We start from the raw sequence: 27,594 nt of genomic DNA on the forward strand, positions 1-27,594 counted from the left end.
CATTTGCGTCCTCCAGTGCATTGGCCCTGTCCATCTTGGAATCTAAATCTGGTCCTTTCCGCTTTGTGCACGGCTCCTTTTGATCCTTTGTCTCGGGCCACCCTTAAGGATCTTACATTGAAGGTAGTGTTCTTGGTGGAGATTACCTCGGCTCGTCGAGTATCGGAACTTAAGGCTCATGACAGGACAGAGCCTGTCTTGCGGATTTCAGATTCCGGTGTTTCCCTGCGAACGGTTCCGTCCTTTCTACCAAAAGTAGTTTCCGCCTTTCATTTGAATCAATCGCTAGAGCTTCCAGCTTTTTCGGACCTGGGGAGGTCTGATCCCCTTTCTAAGGATCTGAAAAAGTTGGATGTGCGCAGGGCCTTACTCCGTTATCTTGAAGTAACTAATGCCTTTCGAGTTTCTGACCACCTGTTTGTTCTATGGAGTGGTCCAAAAAGAGGTAATATGGCGTCCAAGACCATGATTGCTCGGTGGCTCAAGGAAGCAATAAATTCTGCGTATTGCGTGGTAAGCCTTTATCCATTGGTCTCAGGGCGCATTCTACACGTTCTCAAGCGGCTTCCTGGGCTGAATGCTCTCACCACAGGAGATTTGTAGAGCTGCTACATAGAAATCCTTACATACGTTTACACGGCATTACCGACTGGATGTTCAGACTCCAGATATGGGAAATTTTGGAGAAGGTGTGCTCAGAGCGAGCCTCTCCGGTTCCCATCCCAGGTAGGTGAAGCTCTGGTACATCCCAGGAGTCTGGACTGATCCGGGTACGTACAGGGAAAAGAAAATTTGGTTCTTACCTGATAATTTTCGTTCCTCTAGTACCACGGATTAGTCCAGAGTCCCACCCGATTGCTGTGGAGAGGTAAAGGAGAGTCTGCTTCTTCTGTATTTGTTGATTCTTCGGGTCTGCAGAATAATTTTTGTTCCCTGGTTGATGAACGTGGTTCGCAGTTGGAGTTAGTGATCCAGTTGTGGTTTATGATTCCTGTATATAGTTAGTTTGGTTTCATACCATGCTGCTTTGACAATATGTAATACTGGCAGACTGTTGGTGGCACCTAGGTATATATGGCAGACTCTGTCGAAACTTGCTCTGACTCCATCAGCTGGAAGGGAGGCAAAACCCAGGGGTCTGGACTGATCCGTGGTACCACAGGAACAAAAATTATCAGGTAAGAACCAATTTTCTTATACATGTCACCTTTATCCACATTAATTAACCCCCTCAAAAACATGTAGCAGATTTTTGAGTCAAGACTTCCCTTGAGTAAATCCATGCTGGCTGTGTCCCATTAAACCATGTCTGTCTATATTTTGTGATTTGGAAGCAAAAGGGGCACTTATTATCTTATCATCCCTAAGTGCCTCTCTTGCGTCTTGATCATCTAATTGTCCAGTTGACTCCCTCGCAGGCTTTTTACTTTGAATGTATCTGAAAACATTTTTATTATGAGATTTTGCTTCCATGGTGAGCTTCTTTTCAAATTCTCTCATTACCTTCCTTATCAATGCTTTGCATTTGACTTGCTGTTTCCTGTTTTCTTCATTCGGATCCCTTTTCCATTTCTTGAAAGATGCTCTTAGCTATTATGGCCTCTCTCACCTCCCCTTCTAACCATGCTGGTAATCATTCAGCCTTTTCTAATGTGTGGAATCCTGTCTGGTTTGGGCTTCCAAAATGGATAAATAGAAAGCTCGCTCTGAGGAGTATAATCCATGAACAGCAGAAGTGTGAGGCATGATGTGGAAAGCAGTTAGCTTTTATTGCATAAAAGATGAGGTTCCAGTTAAATAAATCGGAAGATTCAACAATATTTCAAATTATGTATAACAATATATTTAGACTTTCCTTCCCAGCGTAAAGGTGCAGATGCTTGTAGTGTTCTGTCTGCACTGTTTTCCCTTGGGCATTTATACACATCGTGGACTATCTAAGGTTTTGCCTCACACTTCTGCTGTTCGTGATTTTTAAACAAAGTCCATGCCAGGATGTATATCAACGCTTAACCTTTGCAGCTACTCCTTTCAGTTTTTTAACCATTTATTTATTTTATGTCATCCTTTTGAAAGATAAATGCTGTTCCAGTAGATTTTTTTTGTGCTCCCCTCCAGTTATTAAGCAAATGTGATCATGTTGTAATCACTGTTGCCAAGTGGCTCTAACACTATTACCTCTCGCATCAAATCCTGTGTTCCTGTCTAAATCAGTTTCCCCTCTTGTACCAGCTGCTCCATGAAGCAGGCATTTATTTCCTCTCTAGCATGTCCTGAGCTAACATTCACTCCGTCAGATCTGGAGTAAATGAAATCACCCATTATTGCTGTGCTGCTGATTTTAGGCCTGATTCTTCTTTTCCCATAGGCACAGAAAGGGAAAAAAGCATTGGCCACTGTTAGACAGGATGCTCGGCTTGATGGTCCCTTGGTCTGACCCAGTATGGCATGCTCTTATGTTCTTAGGCTCTTTGTTAGTTTCCCTAATTTCTTTTAGCTTTTCATTGTCTGTCTGTTTTATTCCCCTTTTTCACCTAGAATTTCTCTTCTATAAATATTCAACATTGCATTTTGTTTCCTGCAGAACTTTTATCCTGTTTGACTCAATGCTCTCTCTAACAATTAGTGTCAGCCCTCCACAAATTTGATCCATTCTATCATTTTGATATAATTTGTTCCCCGGTATCACAGTGTCCCATTGGTTGTCCTCCTTCCACCAGCTCTCTGAGATGCCAGTTATATATCTACCTCTACATTCAGTGCTATGCATTCCAACTCTCCCATCTTATTTTTTAGACTTCTAGCATTTGTACACAGCCATTTCAAAGTATGGTTTTTGTTCCTATTAACAACCTGCTAATCAGTTGATGGGGTAATTTGAAATATTTTTGCTCTGTCTGCTCTTTATTTAAAGGCATCCACTTAAGCATTTATTGCAATCTCTTTACTGGGATGCCCTATCATCCCTGTTTTGTTAATATCATTCAAAGATACATCATTCTGAGCCACTGTCTGCTTTCCCCCTTGTTCTAGTTTAAAAGCTGCGCAATCTCCTTCTTAAAAGTTAGCGCCAGCAGTCTGGTTCCACTCTGGTTAAGGTGGAGCCCATCCTTTCAGAAAAGGCTCCCTCTTCCCCAAAATGATGCCCAGTTCCTAACAAACCTAAAACCCTCTTCCCTGCACCATTGTCTCATCCACATATTGAGGCTCTGGAGCTCTGCCTGCCTCTGGTGTCCTGCAAGTGTAATGGGGAGCATTTCCGAGAACACTAACCTGGCATTTCTGCATTTCATCTTTCTACCTAAAATCCTAACTTTGGTTCCAGAACCTCCCCGCTGTACTTTCTTATGTCATTGGTACCCACATGTACTAAGATAGTTGGCTCCTCCCCCAACACCATCTAAAATCTTATCTTGGTAACTTGCTCGCACCAGGCAAGCAAGTTACCAAGCGATCCTCACGTCCACTATCAACCTTCCTAATAATCGAATCAGCAACTGCAACAGCCATTCTAACCCTTCCCTCCTGGGCACATCCTCTGTGCAAGTGGATATTGCATTACCTTGAGGGCAGGTCCTAGCTACAGGATTGCTTCCTGCCTCACCAAGGGGATGCTCTTCTTCCAGGTGATCTTTCTCCTCCAAGGCAACCCAGGACTTGCCAGATTGGAGTTGGGACTTCTCTACTATATCCCTGAAGTTATCGTTTATATACCTCTCTGTCTCCCTTAACTCTTCCGGGTTTGGCACTCTAGTCTCCAAAGATCGGACTCGTTCTCTGAGGGCTAGGAGCAATTTGCACTTAGTGCACACATACAACCTCTCACCAACTGGGAGATAATCACACATGTGGCACTCAATGCAAGAGACTGCTGGACTGTTGTCTGCAACTTAATTTTGTTGCTTTATTATTGAGAAAATTTCTAAGGGAGTAAGGATATAAAGTTAGTCTATTGATTTTTGTATTTGTTAGTCAGTGACCCTCAAAACACTACAATTAATCTACTTATAACTACTTATGTACCCTCGTTATTGACTTGTTTTCACTTAAATTCCTTCTGTATCAAGTCGGTAGTAAATTGAGAGTAAGGAGTTCAGAGGCATGTGTGCACCGCTAGGGGCATGCTTTCCACTCCTCTTCTGGTGGAGACTGAAGCATGGGCCTTAGAATCAAACACGGTTTCCCCAAAGTGCAACAAGGACTATGCCCTGCTCGTTTTGGTCAAGTCATGTGACTAAAGCCTGGCTTAGAAATATTCAGTTACGCTACAATAGAGAAGTTGCTGCTTGTACCACCAGGGGAAAAGGTCTTCATTATAAAACATCAGGGGTTTGAATAGCTAGCGAACAGGAATATAGCTAATAATTTGTGGAATATTGTTTTGAGGATCTGAAATTAAATTCTTCTTGGTTGCAAAATCAGGTTTGTAGTTTAGTCCTATCTAGTTGTTCCATGTTAGTTTGTGCTCATATTTGAAAAGGAAACTGAATTGGCATAGGGAAATGGATTTTATTTTCTGCTTCAGATGAAGACTGCGAGTTCTGTCCACAAAAAAACTGATGCATGTCACGAACATCTGTAAGCTCTGGGGATCTAAGGATTGTGCAGGCATGTGGAGTAAACTGGTAGAAGCTGCAGTTTTCAGTAACCTTGCTTTGCGTAAGAAAAGAGTGTCCTGGAGAACTCTGGGATGACTGGCGGAACAATGACATGAGGGATTGTTTGAAGACATCTGTCTTTAAAACTAGACGAAAGCAGATAAAAGACCACATTAGGCTTTCTAGTCTGCCCATTTGAGATTGTTCCACTTTGGGCAGATGAGCAAATAAATTCTCATATGTGACCCAAAACCAACTTCTCCCTCTCCCCATCTTGTCTTTTACCTGACTTCAACTCTCTTCCCACCACCCCCATCCTTCATATCTATCCCAAGCCTGCCCAAAAACTGCTAAATGTGCTGTCCACCACCTCTAGCAGGACGGTCTTCAGCTTTGATTCTGGATTCAACCCCCCAGCCCCGTTGCTCGTCTTATTGTATCGTAGTGCGGATACTTGAAAAGCCCTTACAGAATCCTGTTTGTTTTTTCCCCATGATCTCAAAGTAAGATTCTTTGACTGAACTGTGATATGTTATGAATGGAAATAAAGGCAGTTCCCCAACAGTCTTATTAAGTCCACCCTAAACACATATATCACTGGGTTTTACAGGAAAGAGATGTGAGAAGTCAGTGGCCAATTTCTGCCTCCACTTATAATGACAATACATTCCTATTTTTAAAAAATGTTATGTATAAAGAATATATTAAAAATGTGATAAAATGCGTTTTGGGTATAGTTTATAAGACGTGGGAAGGCCCTTATTTCCTTTCCGGTACATTTCAGATTGATTGAAGTCTGCTGAGGTCAGATGTTCTTCCTTCCTGACTCCAGCTCGTGAAGGTAAGAGTGGGCTGCCTCTGCATTAGCCAGGGATCTCACGTTATTGTAAAGGAAGGCTCTTTCAGTTGCTAACAGGACTAGGGGTGCATGAATCTGCTGTGGCTATGCTGGAGATGAACAACATGACAAGGGATGTGCACAGTTGTCTTAGGACTCAGTTTCTATGACGCTGAAGAAAAAATGGTTTGTAGCTGGATTATAAACTCTCCCATTTGCCCCAACCCAGGGTCCCACATTTCTCATATTGATGTGTAGGGCCTGATTCCAAACCCTTGATGGTGTGCTTACTAAATAAAGGTGGACTTGCTGTTCTGAGATTGATCACGGGAACAGATTTGCACAGTAGGAGTGGGGGAGAATGTAAGTGATGACCTTATCTGTACTGTACTATGACATTTCTGTCACTGACTGAGCACAGAGAGGTGCTGTTATGTTATAAATATTCTCAAGGTCCCCAGCAGATCTGCTCCTTGCTCCTCAGCCCCTTCTGACTGAACAGCTGCACAGACTCTGGGTTGATTCCCAGCTTCCATGAGATGTTCTCAGTTATTTCTGCTCAGTCAGTCTTGTCTTTACCTTACACTTTGCCTGCATCCATCTGTATCTCCGTCTCGTGCTCTTTATTCCCTTGTGATAAATGCTGCCTTTTGATGTGTGGTTTGCATTTGTGATTAACTGGGTTTTGTCCTTCCAAAATCATTTTTTTCTTCCTTCAACATTGTTGCAGCCTTTGAAGAAGCTTATACATAATTGGTATTTGGGGAGCTGAGCTTTCTACGGATGCGATGATTGCTTTTGGCTCGTCACGGACGGACTCTGTACCTACCCCATAGTGACCTAGTTAATGGAAATGGCTGTGGCCAGTCTCCTTGACATAATCTCTTCTGGTTCCAAACTTGGCAAAAGAGACCACGTCAATCATGATTTCAAATGCTTAAGAGTCATTTTATATCTGGGTTTAGTAATCTAGAATAATATTGGATAAATCTCTGAAAACTGGCTCACCCTCCTCAATATTTCCTGGTGTTGGGCCAGGGGATACTAGAGATGTGCAGGGAATTCACGTAAATGCTTTTCCCATGTGAAATGAAGGTGTGGCCCGGCTTTCAGAACCCTTTCTTTTCTTGGGAGAGGAGGGTGGGTTCAGCCCAAAACTGTCCTGCTGCGGGCTGTGGTGCTACGAAGGGAAGTTTGGGAGAAAATGTGAAAGATAATGTTTGATAAATGTTGAAACTGTACATTAATCTCTGTTTACATAAATCTGTGTTCCTACTTCCTTTTTATTAGCACTGATGAATGTATGGTCCTCTGGAAAAAGAGTGCAGAAAAATCATTACAGGACAAAGATTTGTTGAAAAATCATAGTTTTTCACAGTAGGCAATAATGAAAAAATCATGGACAAAGTGTAGACCTGTTTGAAGCGTAAATTCCGCTTTCCTGGTGCTGGGTAATGTACTTGCTTTCTCTCTAGAGATGGGAGCAGACCTCATCTTTGGCAGTAGATTGTACTGTTCTCTGTATGAGAGTTTGACACTAAACTCTGGCCTTATAAAGCTGGACTCTCACACTGTGCTAAAGAGAGCAACCGTTCAGGATTCAGTGCTTGATTACATTTCAGGAAGGAGTGAGGTCCTGAAAAAAAGAGAGGAACTCTTCTGTGTCTTCAGGAGGTGACTTTTTTAAGCCTTTCTTGCTCCCAGCTCAGCTGAATGCCTGGAGGCGGCAGTCATACCAGCGTAAGAGCTGCCACGGGTGACTTCTCTGAAGGGGGATATAACATAAAGAACTTGTTTCAGGTCGCCTTTTTATTTATTATACAGATGTTCCAGCAAGCCAAATCTGAAAGTTCTGTGATTATTTTGGAGCAAATTCCAGTGTTTCCTGCTTTTTAGCCGCAGGTATCCTGTTTCACTCATTTTGTTTACATAGTGACTTTTTGAGAGCCTGTGCTGTTATTTAAAATGAACCTTAGCTTTTTAAATGAACCTGTAGTGATGTGAGAGAGGGTGGATAGAAGATGGAGAACTGGATTGGCCTTTTCTAGCTTAGATGTGTAGTAATGTGTCTGTGACAGCATGTACGTGTCTTTTGAATCCTAAAATGTGGTTCTAATTTAAAATAATTAAGTCTTAAATTTGGAACAATTTCCACTGGTTCAGAGCTCAAATGACCCAACTTGCATAGTAAATTTCAACTGTCATTGATATCACTTGTTAAAACCCTTAGCCAGGAGGAGGGAAGGCTGCTAGTTTAATCTGCCAAGCTGTCTGTGGTCTGAGAGTACCTGTTACCTACAGCTTGCATCCTCCATGCTGGAGTCCATCTTCCTGCCATTCTCGACCATTCGGCGGGTGCTGCGTTCTTGCACTCCAACCTCATTTATTGGCCTTGGCTGCAAAAATGGTTCTGCTGTCTGCTCCTCTGGTTAAGACCTGAAAACAAAAGAAACCAAAGTTGGAAATTGATGCAGACCAGTAAACAGCATTAATTTGCTCTATCTTGAAGGGTCTGGAAAAATTAATCTTTAAGTGCTTTTATCTAACTATTTTCTACAGTACTGTGTTTATTCCCTGTTGTGTTATATATTGCATATGTGCTATGTATGTTGTATGTAGTCATGTTTTCTTTTATACCTAAGATGCAGAACACAAAAAAGAGATAAAAAGATTAAGCAAATCATTTAGTCTGGCTTGCTGTTTTCTTTAGCTACTTAAAATATTTCCTTATTCAGCTCCGAAGGGAACATGGGGAGAATCGAGAGGCTGCATGTGGCAAATAGATCTGTGAAGACTAAACTAACATAACTTCTGCCTCCTAGTATCAGTTTCATATTCCTTTTATTCTTTCTGGACAATTTCATAAAATCAAGACGCTAACAACCTAGAACTCATCTTCTCTCTTCTTTCTTCAACAATAGAAGGCAAAGCCATCCTAAAGCCTTATGGCCAGATTTTAAAAGTCCTGTGCAAGTAAAATCTGGGGTTTGTGTGGGGCCGGGCCTTGCACGTACCGCACGCATTTTCAAAGAGGTCCGGCCACGCGCACAAGTGCCGGGGCGAGCTGTCCTGAAGACTCGCATGCTGGCAGCCGGGCAGCGTGCACAGCTTGGGATCTGAGGTAAGTTCTAGAACAAAAAAATAAGAGGTAGGGTTTAGGTGGCAGGGAGAAGAGGGGAGGGAGTATAGGTAGGGGGGGTTGGGAACTGGGGAAGACCCAAATGCATTGCTGCATGGAGTTTGCACAAATTCTCCCCCCCCCCCTTGCGCTCGCCGCCCGCACATACGTGCAACCATCGGATTTTATAACATGCATGTGCATGTTATAAAATCGGCGCATCTATGTGTGTACCTTATAAAATGTACCCCTTGGGTAATACTCTATTTTTTTTTTAATTTGTTAATTGGATTGTTTGTTTGGAACACCTCAAAATACTGCAGCAGTACAAAAGGTGGGAGGAAATATCAAGCAGACACATGCAATTGTAATCGTAGCTGTCCTCCAACAGGGCCGTATTCAGCTGCTGTGCTAGTTAGCCAGTTATATTCAGTGATGCAATCATGCCACTGAATATACCCGGCTAGCTTCATAACAGGCTAAGCTTAAGACAGCCCTACGGCCTGACCAGAGTTAGCCACAGAAGGTAACCGGCTGAAACAGAATGTTGGGAATTATTAGGAAGGGAATGGTGAATAAAACGGAAAATGTCATAATGCCTCTGTATCGCTCCATGGTGAGACCGCACCATGAATACTGTGTACAGTTCTGGTCACCGCATCTCAAAAAAGATATAATTGCGATGGAGAAGGTACAGAGAAGGGCAACCAAAATGATAAAGGGAATGGAACAGCTCCCCTATGAGGAAAGGCTGAAGATGTTAGGGCTGTTCAGCTTGGAGAAGAGACGGCTGAGGGGGGATATGATAGATGTCTTTAAGATCATGAGAGGTCTTGAATGAGTAGACGTGAATCGGTTATTTACACTTTTGAATAATAGAAGGACTAGGGGGCATTCTATGAAGTTAGCAAGTAGCACATTTAAGACTAATCGGAGAAAGTTCTTTTTCACTCAATGCACAATTAAACTCTGGAATTTGTTGCCAGAGGATGTGGTTAGTGCAGTTAGTGTAGCTGGGTTTAAAAAAGGATTGGATAAGTTTTTGGAGGAGAAGTCCATTACCTGCTATTAAGTTCACTTAGAGAATAGCCACTGCCATTAGCAATGGTTACATGGAATAGACTTAGTTTTTGGGAACTTGCCAGGTTCTTATGGCCTGGATTGGCCACTGTTGGAAACAGGATGCTGGGCTGCATGGACCCTTGGTCTGACCCAGCATGGCAATTTCTTATGTTCTTAACTCCGAATATTGGAGTTAGCCAGTTAACTTGTGCAGCTTATTCCGCTCCTCCCCACAACACCACCGGCTCAGTATAGCTGGGTAATAGCTGTTATGTTATCCATCTAAATAGCTTTTGCATAAGGACCTCCACATTCGCAATTAACTTAAAAATCTGAAGCAGGATTTTTAATTCCCCCCACATCTATCATTCAATCAGCCAGACATACTCATTCACACCACACCAAGCACAGCTAGGATAATATTTATCTTCAGTACAGGACAAATGTAAGTTATGATCAAAGCACTCAGCTCTTCAAAGGTTCTCAGTTTTCCCCCAAAATTGGAGAGATTGATACTTGAAGACTGACTTTTTTATGATTTTGCTCTTCAATAATTCTCATGTTTCCATCAGAGCAATGTGTGTCATCTGTACTTTCCAAATAATAAACTAGTTTTCTTACCTTGTAAGAGAGCCATTGTCACAAATCTTTTAGCCAACCTCTCATTGGCGTTAACTGTTTGATAATGTGGTCCAATACGTTCAGTAAATGAGCCAAATAATCAAGTATTTTTTTTCCAATAAGAACTGTGTGCGACATCCAATAAAATATGTTCTTGTTTGGTAGTTACATGTTTCACATAAATCTGAATCTCAAAGAGCTCTAGTAACATAATGGAATAATTTTGAACTGTATTTCTCTCATAGTAACAGATGTTAGTTTTATAGATTAATGCATGTATGTCCCCAAGATCCATATTCCACAATTTCTGAAGGGAAACTTTGTCCATATAGGGGTTGATTTTTAAAACCCGCGTGCACATGGTCACGGCTATTTTATAAGATGTGCGCATTGGCGCGTGCATATGCAGGCAGATGACCACCTCTGCACGGGGGGGGGGGGGGATTTTAAAAGCCCACGTCTGGCAATGGAATCAGGCCTCCCCCCGTTCCCTCCCAGTCCACTTCCCTATGCCTAACCCTAGAATAAGCAGTGAATTTCTGCAAGTGTACGTTAATAATTGCTAATGGATTTTTCCTCCAGGAACTTGTCCAAACCCTTTTTTAAATGTACCTATACTACTAGCTTGTACCAAATCCTCTGGCAACAAATTCCAGAGCTTAATTATGTGTAGAGTTAAAAAAATATATATTTTCTCTTATTAGTTTTAAAAGTATTACCCAGTAACTTCATTGTACCCTGGTCTTTGTACTGTTTGAAAGAGTAAACAACTGATTGTTTACTCATTCCATTACATTCATTATTTTAAAGACCTCTATTAAGAAGCATGACCAAAATGGTGAGGGTTCTCCATCAAATGACATGAGAAGAGGCTGAAGAATCTGAATATATATACCCTGGAAAAGAGAAGGTGCAGGGGAGATATGATGCAGATCTTCAGATACCTGAAAAGCTTTAATGATGCACAATTGTCAAATCTTTTCTGCTGGAAAAAAAGCAATAGAACTAGAGGTCATGAAATGAAACTCCAGGAAGGGTGACTCAGAACCAGTATCAGGAAATATTTCTTCAGGGAGAGGATGGTGAATGCCCGGAATGCCCTTCCGGAGGGATTGGTGAAGACAAAAACATTGCAGAAGGGATAGAAGGTAAAATTTGTCTATTTACAGATGACACTAAGATCACGGAGTGGACACGCTGGAAGGAGTAGAGAGAATGAGACAGGATTTAAGGAAGCTTGAACAATGGTTGAAGATTTGGCAGCTGAGATTCAATGCCAAGAAATGCAGAGTCATGCAAATGGGATGTGGAAATCCAAAAGATCTGTAAGTGATGGGGAATGAAGGGCTGTTGTGCACAGAGCAAGAGAGGGACCTTGGGGTGATAGTGTCTAATGATCTGAAGTCGGTGAAACAACGTGACAAGGTGATAGCTAAAGCCAGAAGAATGCGGGGCTGCATAGCGAGAGGTGATGAACACAAAAACAGGGAAAGATTTCAAAGGGGCATGGGCTAAACACTGTGGATCCCTAAAGGCTCGAGGACGGAAATGAAGAAAAGAGCTCATGGGGGTAACTTGCTTGTGTGGCGGTTACTGCCCTTAACCAATAAGCCTTCCTACTGTTGATGCAACTCCAACATTGCTCTCTGCTTCAACAGCAAAAGGTGATGGGGAATTGGTCTCAGACAGCAAGCAACAAGGGCCCTTACTTTTACGGTTTGGGATACTAAGTATGGGGGTGGCCTGTATGGTGTGGCAGATGCTACCATAAGTTGGCTGGGCAGACTGGATGGACTGTTTAGTCAATTTCTGCCGCCATTTTCTGTGTTTCTATCTTGGTTGCCTTTTTCTGTATTGAACACCGTACTCAAGGTGAGGATGCACCATGGAGTGATACAGAGGCATTATGATATTCTCTGTTTTATTCTCCATTCCTTTCCTAATAATCCCCAGCATTCTGTTTCTGTATGATATATGAACACAAGATGAGGTCACACCATGGAGTGATACAGAGACATTATGATATTCTCTGTTTTATTCTCCATTCCTTTCCTAATAATCCCCAGCATTCTGTTTGTGTATGATATATGAACACAAGATGAGGATGCACCATGGAGTGATACAGAGGCATTATGATATTCTCTGTTTTATTCTCCATTCCTTTCCTAATAATCCCCAGCATTCTGTTTGTGTATGATATATGAACACAAGATGAGGATGCACCATGGAGTGATACAGAGGCATTATGATATTCTCTGTTTTATTCTCCATTCCTTCCCTAATAATCCCCAGCATTCTGTTTGTGTATGATATATGAACACAAGATGAGGATGCACCATGGAGTGATACAGAGGCATTATGATATTCTCTGTTTTATTCTCCATTCCTTTCCTAATAATCCCCAGCATTCTGTGTGTGTATGATATATGAACACAAGATGAGGATGCACCATGGAGTGATACAGAGGCATTATGATATTCTCTGTTTTATTCTCCATTCCTTTCCTAATACTCCCCAGCATTCTGTGTGTGTATGATATATGAACACAAGATGAGGTCGCACCATGGTGATACAGAGACATTATGATATTCTCTGTTTTATTCTCCATTCCTTTCCTAATAATCCCCAGCATTCTGTGTGTGTATGATATATGAACACAAGATGAGGATGCACCATGGAGTGATACAGAGGCATTATGATATTCTCTGTTTTATTCTCCATTCCTTTCCTAATAATCCCCAGCATTCTGTTTGTGTATGATATATGAACACAAGATGAGGTCGCACCATGGAGTGATACAGAGGCATTATGATATTCTCTGTTTTATTCTCCATTCCTTTCCTAATACTCCCCAGCATTCTGTTCGTGTATGATATATGAACACAAGATGAGGATGCACCATGGAGTGATACAGAGACATTAGGATATTCTCTGTTTTATTCTCCATTCCTTTCCTAATAATCCCCAGCATTCTGTTTGTGTATGATATATGAACACAAGATGAGGATGCACCATGGAGTGATACAGAGACATTATGATATTCTCTGTTTTATTCTCCATTCCTTTCCTAATAATCCCCAGCATTCTGTGTGTGTATGATATATGAACACAAGATGAGGTCGCACCATGGAGTGATACAGAGACATTATGATATTCTCTGTTTATTCTCCATTCCTTTCCTAATAATCCCCAGCATTCTGTTTGTGTATGATATATGAACACAAGATGAGGATGCACCATGGAGTGATACAGAGACATTATGATATTCTCTGTTTTATTCTCCATTCCTTTCCTAATAATCCCCAGCATTCTGTTTGTGTATGATATATGAACACAAGATGAGGATGCACCATGGAGTGATACAGAGGCATTATGATATTCTCTGTTTTATTCTCCATTCCTTTCCTAATAATCCCGTGCATTCTGTTTGTTTATGATATATGAACACAAGATGAGGATGCACCATGGAGTGATACAGAGGCATTATGATATTCTCTGTTTTATTCTCCATCCCTTTCCTAATAATCCCCAGCATTCTGTTTGTGTATGATATATGAACACAAGATGAGGATGCACCATGGAGTGATACAGAGGCATTATGATATTCTCTGTTTTATTCTCCATTCCTTTCCTAATAATCCCCAGCATTCTGTTTGTGTATGATATATGAACACAAGATGAGGATGCACCATGGAGTGATACAGAGGCATTATGATATTCTCTGTTTTATTCTCCATTCCTTTCCTAATAATCCCCAGCATTCTGTGTGTGTATGATATACGAACACAAGATGAGGATGCACCATGGAGTGATACAGAGACATTATGATATTCTCTGTTTATTCTCCATTCCTTTCCTAATAATCCCCAGCATTCTGTTTGTGTATGATATATGAACACAAGATGAGGTCGCACCATGGAGTGATACAGAGACATTATGATATTCTCTGTTTATTCTCCATTCCTTTCCTAATAATCCCCAGCATTCTGTTTGTGTATGATATATGAACACAAGATGAGGATGCACCATGGAGTGATACAGAGACATTACGATATTCTCTGTTTATTCTCCATTCCTTTCCTAATAATCCCCAGCATTCTGTTTGTGTATGATATATGAACACAAGATGAGGATGCACCATGGAGTGATACAGAGGCATTATGATATTCTCTGTTTTATTCTCCATTCCTTTCCTAATAATCCCCAGCATTCTGTTTGTGTATGATATATGAACACAAGATGAGGATGCACCATGGAGTGATACAGAGACATTATGATATTCTCTGTTTTATTCTCCAGTCCTTCCCTAATAATCCCCAGCATTCTGTTTGTGTATGATATATGAACACAAGATGAGGATGCACCATGGAGTGATACAGAGACATTATGATATTCTCTGTTTTATTCTCCAGTCCTTCCCTAATAATCCCCAGCATTCTGTTTGTGTATGATATATGAACACAAGATGAGGATGCACCATGGAGTGATACAGAGGTATTATGATATTCTCTGTTTTATTCTCCAGTCCTTCCCTAATAATCCCCAGCATTCTGTTTGTGTATGATATATGAACACAAGATGAGGATGCACCATGGAGTGATACAGAGACATTATGATATTCTCTGTTTTATTCTCCAGTCCTTCCCTAATAATCCCCAGCATTCTGTGTGTGTATGATATATGAACACAAGATGAGGATGCACCATGGAGTGATACAGGGACATTATGATATTCTCTGTTTTATTCTCCATTCCTTTCCTAATAATCCCCAGTATTCTGTTTGTGTATGATATATGAACACAAGATGAGGATGCACCATGGAGTGATACAGAGGCATTATGATATTCTCTATTTATTCTCCATTCCTTTCCTAATAATCCCCAGCATTCTGTTTGTGTATGATATATGAACACAAGATGAGGATGCACCATGGAGTGATACAGAGGCATTATGATATTCTCTATTTATTCTCCATTCCTTTCCTAATAATCCCCAGCATTCTGTTTGTGTATGATATATGAACACAAGATGAGGATGCACCATGGAGTGATACAGAGACATTATGATATTCTCTGTTTTATTCTCCATTCCTTTCCTAATAATCCCCAGCATTCTGTTTGTGTATGATATATGAACACAAGATGAGGATGCACCATGGAGTGATACAGAGGCATTATGATATTCTCTGTTTTATTCTCCATTCCTTTCCTAATAATCCCCAGCATTCTGTGTGTGTATGATATATGAACACAAGATGAGGTCGCACCATGGAGTGATACAGAGGCATTATGATATTCTCTGTTTTATTCTCCATTCCTTTCCTAATAATCCCTAGCATTCTGTTTGTGTATGATATATGAACACAAGATGAGGATGCACCATGGAGCGATACAGAGACATTATGATATTCTCTGTTTTATTCTCCATTCCTTTCCTAATAATCCCCAGCATTCTGTGTGTGTATGATATATGAACACAAGGTGAGGATGCACCATGGAGTGATACAGAGGCATTATGATATTCTCTGTTTTATTCTCCATTCCTTTCCTAATAATCCCCAGCATTCTGTCTGTGTATGATATATGAACACAAGATGAGGATGCACCATGGAGTGATACAGAGGCATTATGATATTCTCTGTTTTATTCTCCCTTCCTTTCCTAATAATCCCCAGCATTCTGTTTGTGTATGATATATGAACACAAGATGAGGTCACACCATGGAGTGATACAGAGACATTATGATATTCTCTGTTTTATTCTCCATTCCTTCCCTAATAATCCCCAGCATTCTGTGTGTGTATGATATATGAACACAAGATGAGGATGCACCATGGAGTGATACAGAGGCATTATGATATTCTCTATTTATTCTCCATTCCTTTCCTAATAATCCCCAGCATTCTGTTTGTGTATGATATATGAACACAAGATGAGGATGCACCATGGAGTGATACAGAGACATTATGATATTCTCTGTTTTATTCTCCATTCCTTTCCTAATAATCCCCAGCATTCTGTTTGTGTATGATATATGAACACAAGATGAGGATGCACCATGGAGTGATACAGAGGCATTATGATATTCTCTATTTATTCTCCATTCCTTTCCTAATAATCCCCAGCATTCTGTTTGTGTATGATATATGAACACAAGATGAGGTCACACGATGGAGTGATACAGAGACATTATGATATTCTCTGTTTTATTCTCCATTCCTTTCCTAATAATCCCCAGCACTCTGTTTGTGCATGATATATGAACACACGGTGAGGATGCACCATGGAGTGATACAGAGACATTATGATATTCTCTGTTTTATTCTCCATTCCTTTCCTAATAATCCCCAGCATTCTGTTTGTGTATGATATATGAACACAAGATGAGGATGCACCATGGAGTGATACAGAGACATTATGATATTCTCTGTTTTATTCTCCAGTCCTTTCCTAATAATTCCCCAGCATTCTGTTTGTGTATGATATATGAACACAAGATGAGGATGCACCATGGAGTGATACAGAGGCATTATGATATTCTCTGTTTTATTCTCCATTCCTTTCCTAATAATCCCCAGCATTCTGTGTGTGTATGATATATGAACACAAGATGAGGATGCACCATGGAGTGATACAGAGGCATTATGATATTCTCTGTTTTATTCTCCATTCCTTTCCTAATAATCCCCAGCATTCTGTTTGTGTATGATATATGAACACAAGATGAGGATGCACCATGGAGTGATACAGAGACATTATGATATTCTCTGTTTTATTCTCCATTCCTTTCCTAATAATCCCCAGCATTCTGTTTGTGTATGATATATGAACACAAGATGAGGATGCACCATGGAGTGATACAGAGGCATTATGATATTCTCTGTTTTATTCTCCATTCCTTTCCTAATAATCCCCAGCATTCTGTTTGTGTATGATATATGAACACAAGATGAGGATGCACCATGGAGTGATACAGAGGCATTATGATATTCTCTAGTTTATTCTCCATTCCTTTCCTAATAATCCCCAGCATTCTGTTTGTGTATGATATATGAACACAAGATGAGGTCACACATGGAGTGATACAGAGACATTATGATATTCTCTGTTTTATTCTCCATTCCTTTCCTAATAATCCCCAGCATTCTGTGTGTGTATGATATATGAACACACGGTGAGGATGCACCATGGAGTGATACAGAGACATTATGATATTCTCTGTTTTATTCTCCATTCCTTTCCTAATAATCCCCAGCATTCTGTTGTGTATGATATATGAACACAAGATGAGGATGCACCATGGAGTGATACAGAGACATTATGATATTCTCTGTTTTATTCTCCAGTCCTTTCCTAATAATCCCCAGCATTCTGTTTGTGTATGATATATGAACACAAGATGAGGATGCACCATGGAGTGATACAGAGGCATTATGATATTCTCTGTTTTATTCTCCATTCCTTTCCTAATAATCCCCAGCATTCTGTGTGTGTATGATATATGAACACAAGATGAGGATGCACCATGGAGTGATACAGAGGCATTATGATATTCTCTGTTTTATTCTCCATTCCTTTCCTAATAATCCCCAGCATTCTGTTTGTGTATGATATATGAACACAAGATGAGGATGCACCATGGAGTGATACAGAGACATTATGATATTCTCTGTTTTATTCTCCATTCCTTTCCTAATAATCCCCAGCATTCTGTGTGTGTATGATATATGAACACAAGATGAGGTCGCACCATGGAGTGATACAGAGACATTATGATATTCTCTGTTTTATTCTCCAGTCCTTTCCTAATAATCCCCAGCATTCTGTTTGTGTATGATATATGAACACAAGATGAGGATGCACCATGGAGTGATACAGAGACATTATGATATTCTCTGTTTTATTCTCCATTCCTTTCCTAATAATCCCCAGCATTCTGTGTGTGTATGATATATGAACACAAGATGAGGATGCACCATGGAGTGATACAGAGGCATTATGATATTCTCTGTTTTATTCTCCATTCCTTTCCTAATAATCCCCAGCATTCTGTTTGTGTATGATATATGAACACAAGATGAGGATGCACCATGGAGTGATACAGAGACATTATGATATTCTCTGTTTTATTCTCCATTCCTTTCCTAATAATCCCCAGCATTCTGTTTGTGTATGATATATGAACACAAGGTGAGGATGCACCATGGAGTGATACAGAGGCATTATGATATTCTCTGTTTTATTCTCCATTCCTTTCCTAATAATCCCCAGCATTCTGTTTGTGTATGATATATGAACACAAGATGAGGATGCACCATGGAGTGATACAGAGACATTATGATATTCTCTGTTTTATTCTCCATTCCTTTCCTAATAATCCCCAGCATTCTGTTTGTGTATGATATATGAACACAAGATGAGGTCGCACCATGGAGTGATACAGAGGCATTATGATATTCTCTGTTTTATTCTCCATTCCTTTCCTAATAATCCCCAGCATTCTGTGTGTGTATGATATATGAACACAAGATGAGGATGCACCATGGAGTGATACAGAGACATTATGATATTCTCTGCTTTATTCTCCATTCCTTTCCTAATAATCCCCAGCATTCTGTGTGTGTATGATATATGAACACAAGATGAGGATGCACTATGGAGTGATAGAGGCATTATGATATTCTCTGTTTTATTCTCCATTCCTTTCCTAATAATCCCCAGCATTCTGTGTATGATATATGAACACAAGATGAGGATGCACCATGGAGTGATACAGAGGCATTATGATATTCTCTGTTTTATTCTCCATTCCTTCCCTAATAATCCCCAGCATTCTGTTTGTGTATGATATATGAACATAAGATGAGGTCGCACCATGGAGTGATACAGAGACATTATGATATTCTCTGCTTTATTCTCCATTCCTTTCCTAATAATCCCCAGCATTCTGTGTGTGTATGATATATGAACACAAGATGAGGATGCACCATGGAGTGATACAGAGGCATTATGATATTCTCTGTTTTATTCTCCATTCCTTTCCTAATAATCCCCAGCATTCTGTTTGTGTATGATATATGAACACAAGATGAGGATGCACCATGGAGTGATACAGAGACATTATGATATTCTCTGTTTTATTCTCCATTCCTTCCCTAATAATCCCCAGCATTCTGTGTGTGTATGATATATGAACACAAGATGAGGATGCACCATGGAGCGATACAGAGACATTATGATATTCTCTGTTTTATTCTCCATTCCTTTCCTAATAATCCCCAGCATTCTGTTTGTGTATGATATATGAACACAAGATGAGGATGCACCATGGAGTGATACAGAGGCATTATGATATTCTCTGTTTTATTCTCCATTCCTTTCCTAATAATCCCCAGCATTCTGTTTGTGTATGATATATGAACACAAGATGAGGATGCACCATGGAGTGATACAGAGACATTATGATATTCTCTGTTTTATTCTCCATTCCTTTCCTAATAATCCCCAGCATTCTGTTTGTATGTGATATATGAACACAAGGTGAGGATGCACCATGGAGTGATACAGAGGCATTATGATATTCTCTGTTTTATTCTCCATTCCTTCCCTAATAATCCCCAGCATTCTGTTTGTGTATGATTTATGAACACAAGATGAGGATGCACCATGGAGTGATACAGAGACATTATGAGTTCTCTGTTTTATTCTCCATTCCTTCCCTAATAATCCCCAGCATTCTGTTTGTGTATGATATATGAACACAAGGTGAGGATGCACCATGGAGTGATACAGAGACATTATGATATTCTCTGTTTTATTCTCCATTCCTTTCCTAATAATCCCCAGCATTCTGTTTGTGTATGATATATGAACACAAGATGAGGTCACACCATGGAGTGATACAGAGGCATTATGATATTCTCTGTTTTATTCTCCATTCCTTCCCTAATAATCCCCAGCATTCTGTGTGTGTATGATATATGAACACAAGATGAGGATGCACCATGGAGTGATACAGAGGCATTATGATATTCTCTGTTTTATTCTCCATTCCTTTCCTAATAATCCCCAGCATTCTGTTTGTGTATGATATATGAACACAAGATGAGGATGCACCATGGAGTGATACAGAGACATTATGATATTCTGTGTTTTATTCTCCATTCCTTTCCTAATAATCCCCAGCATTCTGTGTGTGTATGATATATGAACACAAGATGAGGATGCACCATGGAGTGATACAGAGACATTATGATATTCTCTGTTTTATTCTCCATTCCTTCCCTAATAATCCCCAGCATTCTGTTTGTGTATGATATATGAACACAAGATGAGGATGCACCATGGAGTGATACAGAGGCATTATGATATTCTCTGTTTTATTCTCCATTCCTTTCCTAATAATCCCCAGCATTCTGTTTCTGTATGATATATGAACATAAGATGAGGTCGCACCATGGAGTGATACAGAGACATTATGATATTCTCTGTTTTATTCTCCATTCCTTTCCTAATAATCCCCAGCATTCTGTGTGTGTATGATATATGAACACAAGATGAGGATGCACCATGGAGTGATACAGAGACATTATGATATTCTCTGTTTTATTCTCCATTCCTTTCCTAATAATCCCCAGCATTCTGTTTGTGTATGATATATGAACACAAGATGAGGATGCACCATGGAGTGATAGAGACATTAGGATATTCTCTGTTTTATTCTCCATTCCTTTCCTAATAATCCCCAGCATTCTGTGTGTGTATGATATATGAACACAAGATGAGGATGCACCATGGAGTGATACAGAGACATTATGATATTCTCTGTTTTATTCTCCATTCCTTCCCTAATAATCCCCAGCATTCTGTTTGTGTATGATATATGAACACAAGATGAGGTCACACCATGGAGTGATACAGAGACATTATGATATTCTCTGTTTTATTCTCCATTCCTTTCCTAATAATCCCCAGCATTCTGTTTGTGTATGATATATGAACACAAGATGAGGTCACACCATGGAGTGATACAGAGACATTATGAGTTCTCTGTTTTATTCTCCATTCCTTTCCTAATAATCCCCAGCATTCTGTTTGTGTATGATATATGAACACAAGATGAGGTCACACCATGGAGTGATACAGAGACATTATGATATTCTCTGTTTTATTCTCCATTCCTTTCCTAATAATCCCCAGCATTCTGTTTGTGTATGATATATGAACACAAGGTGAGGATGCACCATGGAGTGATACAGAGGCATTATGATATTCTCTGTTTTATTCTCCATTCCTTTCCTAATAATCCCCAGCATTCTGTTTGTGTATGATATATGAACACAAGATGAGGATGCACCATGGAGTGATACAGAGACATTATGATATTCTCTGTTTTATTCTCCATTCCTTTCCTAATAATCCCCAGCATTCTGTTTGTGTATGATATATGAACACAAGGTGAGGATGCACCATGGAGTGATACAGAGACATTATGATATTCTCTGTTTTATTCTCCATTCCTTTCCTAATAATCCCCAGCATTCTGTTTGTGTATGATATATGAACACAAGATGAGGATGCACCATGGAGTGATACAGAGACATTACGATATTCTCTGTTTTATTTTCCATTCCTTTCCTAATAATCCCCAGCATTCTGTTTGTGTATGATATATGAACACAAGATGAGGATGCACCATGGAGTGATACAGAGGCATTATGATATTCTCTGTTTTATTCTCCATTCCTTCCCTAATAATCCCCAGCATTCTGTTTGTGTATGATATATGAACACAAGATGAGGATGCACCATGGAGTGATACAGAGACATTATGATATTCTCTGTTTTATTCTCCATTCCTTTCCTAATAATCCCCAGCATTCTGTGTGTGTATGATATATGAACACAAGATGAGGATGCACCATGGAGTGATACAGAGACATTATGATATTCTCTGTTTTATTCTCCATTCCTTTCCTAATAATCCCCAGCATTCTGTTTGTGTATGATATATGAACACAAGATGAGGATGCACCATGGAGTGATACAGAGGCATTATGATATTCTCTGTTTTATTCTCCATTCCTTTCCTAATAATTCCCAGCATTCTGTTTGTGTATGATATATGAACACAAGGTGAGGATGCACCATGGAGTGATACAGAGGCATTATGATATTCTCTGTTTTATTCTCCATTCCTTTCCTAATAATCCCCAGCATTCTGTTTGTGTATGATATATGAACACAAGATGAGGTCGCACCATGGAGTGATACAGAGACATTATGAGTTCTCTGTTTTATTCTCCATTCCTTTCCTAATAATCCCCAGCATTCTGTTTGTGTATGATATATGAACACAAGATGAGGATGCACCATGGAGTGATACAGGGGCATTATGATATTCTCTGTTTTATTCTCCATTCCTTTCCTAATAATCCCCAGCATTCTGTGTGTGTATGATATATGAACACAAGGTGAGGATGCACCATGGAGTGATACAGAGACATTATGATATTCTCTGTTTTATTCTCCATTCCTTTCCTAATAATCCCCAGCATTCTGTTTGCTTTCTTGGCTGCTGCTGCACACTGAGCAGAAGATTTCAATGTATTTTCAATGATGACGCCTAGATCCTTTGCCTGAGTGGTGACTCCTAATGTGGAACCTCACATTGTGTAGCTATAATTTGGGTTTCTCCTCCGTAAGTGCATCACTTTGCATGTGTCCACATTAAATTTAATTTTCCATTTGCATGCCCGATCTCCCAATTTTGCAAGGTCCTCTTGCAATTTCTCACAATCCTCTTATGATTTGACAACTTTGAATAATTTTGTTCATTGGCAAATTTGATCACTTCACTTGCTGTTCCCATTTCCAGGTCATTTATAAATATATTAAAAAGCATTGGTCCCAGAACATCAAATTTCTTCTAAAAGGGGGTTTCTACAAACTCCACATTCTCAAAAAACTGAAACCTCTCCTCCACGCCCACGATTTCCGCACAGTTCTGCAGACCACCATCCTATCAAAACTCGACTATTGCAACTCCCTCCTCATAAGCCTCCCGGCTTCCACTATCAAACCCCTTCAAATGCTACAAAATGCCATGGCCAGAATTTTAACAAACACAAGAAAAACGGATCATATCACTCCCATCTTAAAAGATCTCCACCGTTCTGTATACAAAACACTCACCATCCTTCATAACACATTATACAAAACCAACTCCCCCTGGCTGGAAGAAATGCCACACTTCCGTCAATCCAACCGCCCCACCAGAACCTCCCTTGCAGGTACCCTTCACACAAAATTGCTCACCTCACAAGCACCAGAGAAAGAGCTTTCTCCATTGCTGGCCCCACTCTCTGGAGCTCCCTTCCCGCTGGGCTCCGTTTACAGCCATCCCTGAGCCATTTCAAAAAAGGAATCAAGACCTGGCTATTTAAACAGGCCTAGCCCAACTCTACTCAATCCCAGACAGTGATTTCCTCTGAACCACACTAGTTCCCTCCCCGCCCCACATCCAGCGCCCTCTCCCCCACCCCCTCCCTTCCAGCCCCCAATTGCCTTTAACTGTACCTAAGTTCTTATGTTTACTTGCTTTTGATTGTCTAAAAGCCAATTAGATCAACCAAGTTTTGTTATGCTCGCTGAACTCCTATACAAATGTACTTTTGTGTTTTTGTCTAGCTAACCGTTTATCATCGTTCATTGTATTTTCCTTTCACAGTTACCTGTAAACCGACATGATGTGTTCTACGAATGCTTTAAATAAGTAAATAAATAGAACAGATCCTTGGGGGCTCCACTATTCACCTTTTTCCATTGGGAAAATTTACCATTTATCCTTACTCTCTGTTTTCTATCTTTAACCAGTTGGCAATTCACAGTAGGAAACTGCCCCCATCCCATGACTTTTTAATTTCCTAAGTCTCTCATGAGGGACTTTGACAAATGCTTTCTGGAAATCGAGATACACTATATCAACTGGATCACCTTTATCCACGTTTATTTACATCCTCAAAAAAGAAATATAGCAGATTTGTGAGGCAAGACTTCACTTGGCTAAATTCATGTTGGCTTTGTCCCATTAAACTGTCTGTTTTATTTGTTCATTTATTTATTTAAAATCTTTTCCATACCGTCGTTAAGCTAGATGCCGTCACAATGGTTTACAATAAGGCACATAAATTAATGTTGCTAAATGTATTAAATTATATCAACTAAACAGGTGCCTTCAAGATACGGTAACATAGTTTCATAATAAATACTAATTGGTGGGTGTGATGAATCATGTCCATTCTTATCCGTATCAGCTGTAAAGATGATTTAATAATTATATCTTATCCTTTGGTGTTGAAACTAAAATATAAAATAAAATACACGTTGACTAAGGTGCTGTGTAGGGTGTTCAACTGACTGCAACCTCCACTGCCCTGGACTCTGCTCTCCTTTCTCTGTGTGGTATGCTTGCTTGAAGAGCCAGGTTTTTAAACTTTTTCTGAATGTTTTGATGTCCCTTTGCAGTCTGATTTCTAAAGGCATGGTGTTCCATACTATAGGCCCTGCTAAGGAGAGAGCCCTTTCCCTTACTTGGGTTAGACTTGCTGTTTTGACTGAAGGAATAGTTAGCAGTGCTTTGCTGATCTCAGGTTCCTATGAGGGACATGTACACGAAGGGCTGTGTCCAGCAGTTTTGTTCTTTATGATAGTTTCTACCATTTTGCCTGCCACAGACGTCAGACTCACTGGTCTGTAATTTCCTGGATCACCCCTTGATCCTTTTTTGAAAATTGGCTGGGTTCAAAAAAGGTTTGGATAAGTTCTTGGAGGAGAAGTCCATTAACTGCTATTAATCAAGTTTACTTAGGGAATAGCCACTGCCATTACTGGCATCAGTAGCATGGGATCTTCTTAGTGTTTGGGTAATTGCCAGGTTCTTGTGGCCTGGTTTTGGCCACTGTTGGAAACAGGATGCTGGGCCACAAGAACCTGGCAAGTACCCAAACACTAAGAAGATCCCATGCTACTGATGCAATTAATAGCAGTGGCTATTCCCTAAGTAAACTTGATCAATAGCAGTTAATGGACTTCTCCTCCAAGAACTTATCCAAACCTTTTTTGAACCCAGCTACACTAACTGCACTAATCACATCCTCTGGCAACAACCACATGCTGTTGCGTCCGTCCCAGCCTCAGTAGCTTCCCCTCGGCTGCTGCTGCTTATATATATTTATCAGGCTGCAACCTGGAGCTCTCTCCATACCTTCGCAGCCCATTACTGCTTAGATACGACTGGCCGGCATGCTCCTTGTTTGGCCAGTCCGTCTACTCTTATTATTTTCGGTTTAACTACCCAACATCCTTCCACCAACCCGTTACGGGTTTCAGGACGCCCTCTGTTCCAAATTCCACCCCCGTCATTTGCCTTTCGTGCGTCTTGGGTGCATTTGGTGCACTCTCGGGCATCCTCAGCCCGGTACTCACCCATCTGTGAGGACTACCATCCTGCTTGTCCTGTGAGAAAGCAAGTGTTGCTTACCTGTAGCAGGTGTTCTCACAAGACAGCAGGATGTTAATCCTCACGAAACCCGCCCACCACCCCGCGGAGTTGGGTCTGTATACGTTTTTACTTTTATTTTAGTTTCGCTTGCGCTTTTAGCTATAAGACGAGACTGAGGCAGACACCTGTGGCTCAGAGGGATAATTGCAGGCTGAGCATGCTCAGTGCACTCAGTGTGCCAGTGTCAGTCAAAGCTTTGTAGAAACTTTGACAGAAAAGTTTTCTGTACAGGGCTCCATCCTGTGATGTCACCCATATGTGAGAACACCTGTTACAGGTAAGCAACACTTGCTTTCTTCCATTTTAGTGGTATCCACATACCTTGCTGACTTTATAGTATATGTGAAAAAATGGATATTATGCACATAATGCATTATTAAAAATACACACAATATCCATTTTTTCGCATTTATTATAAAGTTGGCGAAGTAGGTGCACACCTAGCTAAATGAAAGAAATGAATGCACATCCCTAATAAACATGTCGGTAAGAGGAAACCAGGCAATGGAGTGGATCTGGATTTTAGAGGCCACTTTTCAGAGACTCCTCCAGGAGATGGGAAAGTCATGGGACAGGAAGCAGGGTCTTGTTGGTAACTGGTTAGAAGACAGGAGAGAGACAGTAGTTCAGTTTTCCTAATGGAGAAAGAGCTGTAGCGTGGAGACCCCTGGGCCTGGTGCTGTTTTACATTTTCTGGAAAAGGGAAGGAGGCAGATGATACAATTTGCAATTGATACAAATAATTCAAAGCTCTTAAAGCCTGAATGCATTGTCAAGAATTTCAGAAGGAACTTGTGAGAATGGGGGACTTAAGGTATCTAAAGGGCAGATATATTTAAGGTGGACAAGTGCAGTGTGCTGGACGTAGGGAAACATAATTCTAACTAGAGGTGCACAAGTTGAAATACTCAGCTTAATGTGAGGTGGCAGTCAAACAAGCAAAATGTTAGGAATGATTTGAAAAGGAATGGAGAATAAAATGAAGAATACCATAATGCCTCTGTATTGTTCCATGGTGCGACCTCATCTGGAGTACCATGTGCAGTTCTAAACACCACCTCTCAGAAAAGATAGAGCAGAATTAGAAAAGGTACAGAAAAGGGCGACCAAAAATAGCAGGGATGGAATAGTGCCTGTATGAAGAACGTCTGAACAGATTAGGGCTCTCTAGCCTGGGGAAAAGACATCTGGAAAGGGATATGATCGATATTTATAAAATCACAAGTAGAGTGGAACAGGTTAATAAGGGTCAGTTATTTACCTTATCAAACAGCACTAAGACTAGGGCATGCTCCATGAAACTAACAGCAGATTTAAAAATAAGCAGAGAAAGTATTTTTTTTTTCATTCAATGCACAATCAGTCAATGGAATTTGTTGCCAGAGGCTGTGGTCAAGGCAATGAGCTAATTTTAAAAGAGATTTGGACAAGTTCTTGGAGGGAAGGTCCGTAAACCAGTATTAGCCTGGTAGAGCTGAGAAAGTAACGGCTGATCCCTGGCCGTGAGCAATAAGAATTGGATGTGCTGGGTATGTGTGACCAGAACTGGCCACTGTTAAAGATGGGATGCTGCCTCGATGGACCTTTGGTCTGACTCAGTTTGGCATATTTCATTTTTTAAATTTATATTCTGCCTTACTTGACTGGTCAGTTACTTCATTCGGGTACTGCAGTCCTCAGAGAGCTTTGGATCTAAATTTGCACTCTGATTAGCCACATCGTCTGTTCTTAGATAGGCAGAGGTTGCCAGCCTTTGAAAGCTTCCAGTCTGAGAGCTGCCATCGCTCACTGCTGCC

At 40.4% G+C, this 27,594-nt stretch overlaps 1 protein-coding gene and 1 long non-coding RNA gene across 3 annotated transcripts in view; one reads left to right on the plus strand and one right to left on the minus strand.

The window, feature by feature from the left end:
• LOC115073208 (zinc finger and BTB domain-containing protein 8B-like) overlaps positions 1-8,119 on the plus strand; it is a 57,700-nt gene extending 49,581 nt beyond the window's left edge. The window contains exons 5-6 of one of the 2 annotated variants that reach the window (XR_003851947.1): positions 5,383-5,439; positions 6,167-8,119. Coding sequence is in view for 1 of the 2 variants with exons in the window: in XM_029571468.1 (XP_029427328.1) it covers positions 5,383-5,387 (5 nt within the window). In the remaining variant the exon portion in view is untranslated. Of the gene's footprint in view, positions 1-5,382 lie in introns of both variants that reach the window. The other variant, XM_029571468.1, reaches the window with a different exon arrangement.
• Positions 7,736-27,557, minus strand: LOC115073213. Its single transcript, XR_003851948.1, has 3 exons — positions 27,438-27,557; positions 8,451-8,564; positions 7,736-7,872 (listed from the first exon to the last, which is right to left on the minus strand). It is a non-coding gene; the product is annotated as an uncharacterized LOC115073213 (long non-coding RNA).
• Between the last annotated feature and the right edge of the window lie 37 nt (positions 27,558-27,594).

Source organism: Rhinatrema bivittatum, chromosome 11 (genome assembly GCF_901001135.1).
Source record: "Rhinatrema bivittatum chromosome 11, aRhiBiv1.1, whole genome shotgun sequence".
NCBI classification, from domain to species: domain Eukaryota; kingdom Metazoa; phylum Chordata; class Amphibia; order Gymnophiona; family Rhinatrematidae; genus Rhinatrema; species Rhinatrema bivittatum.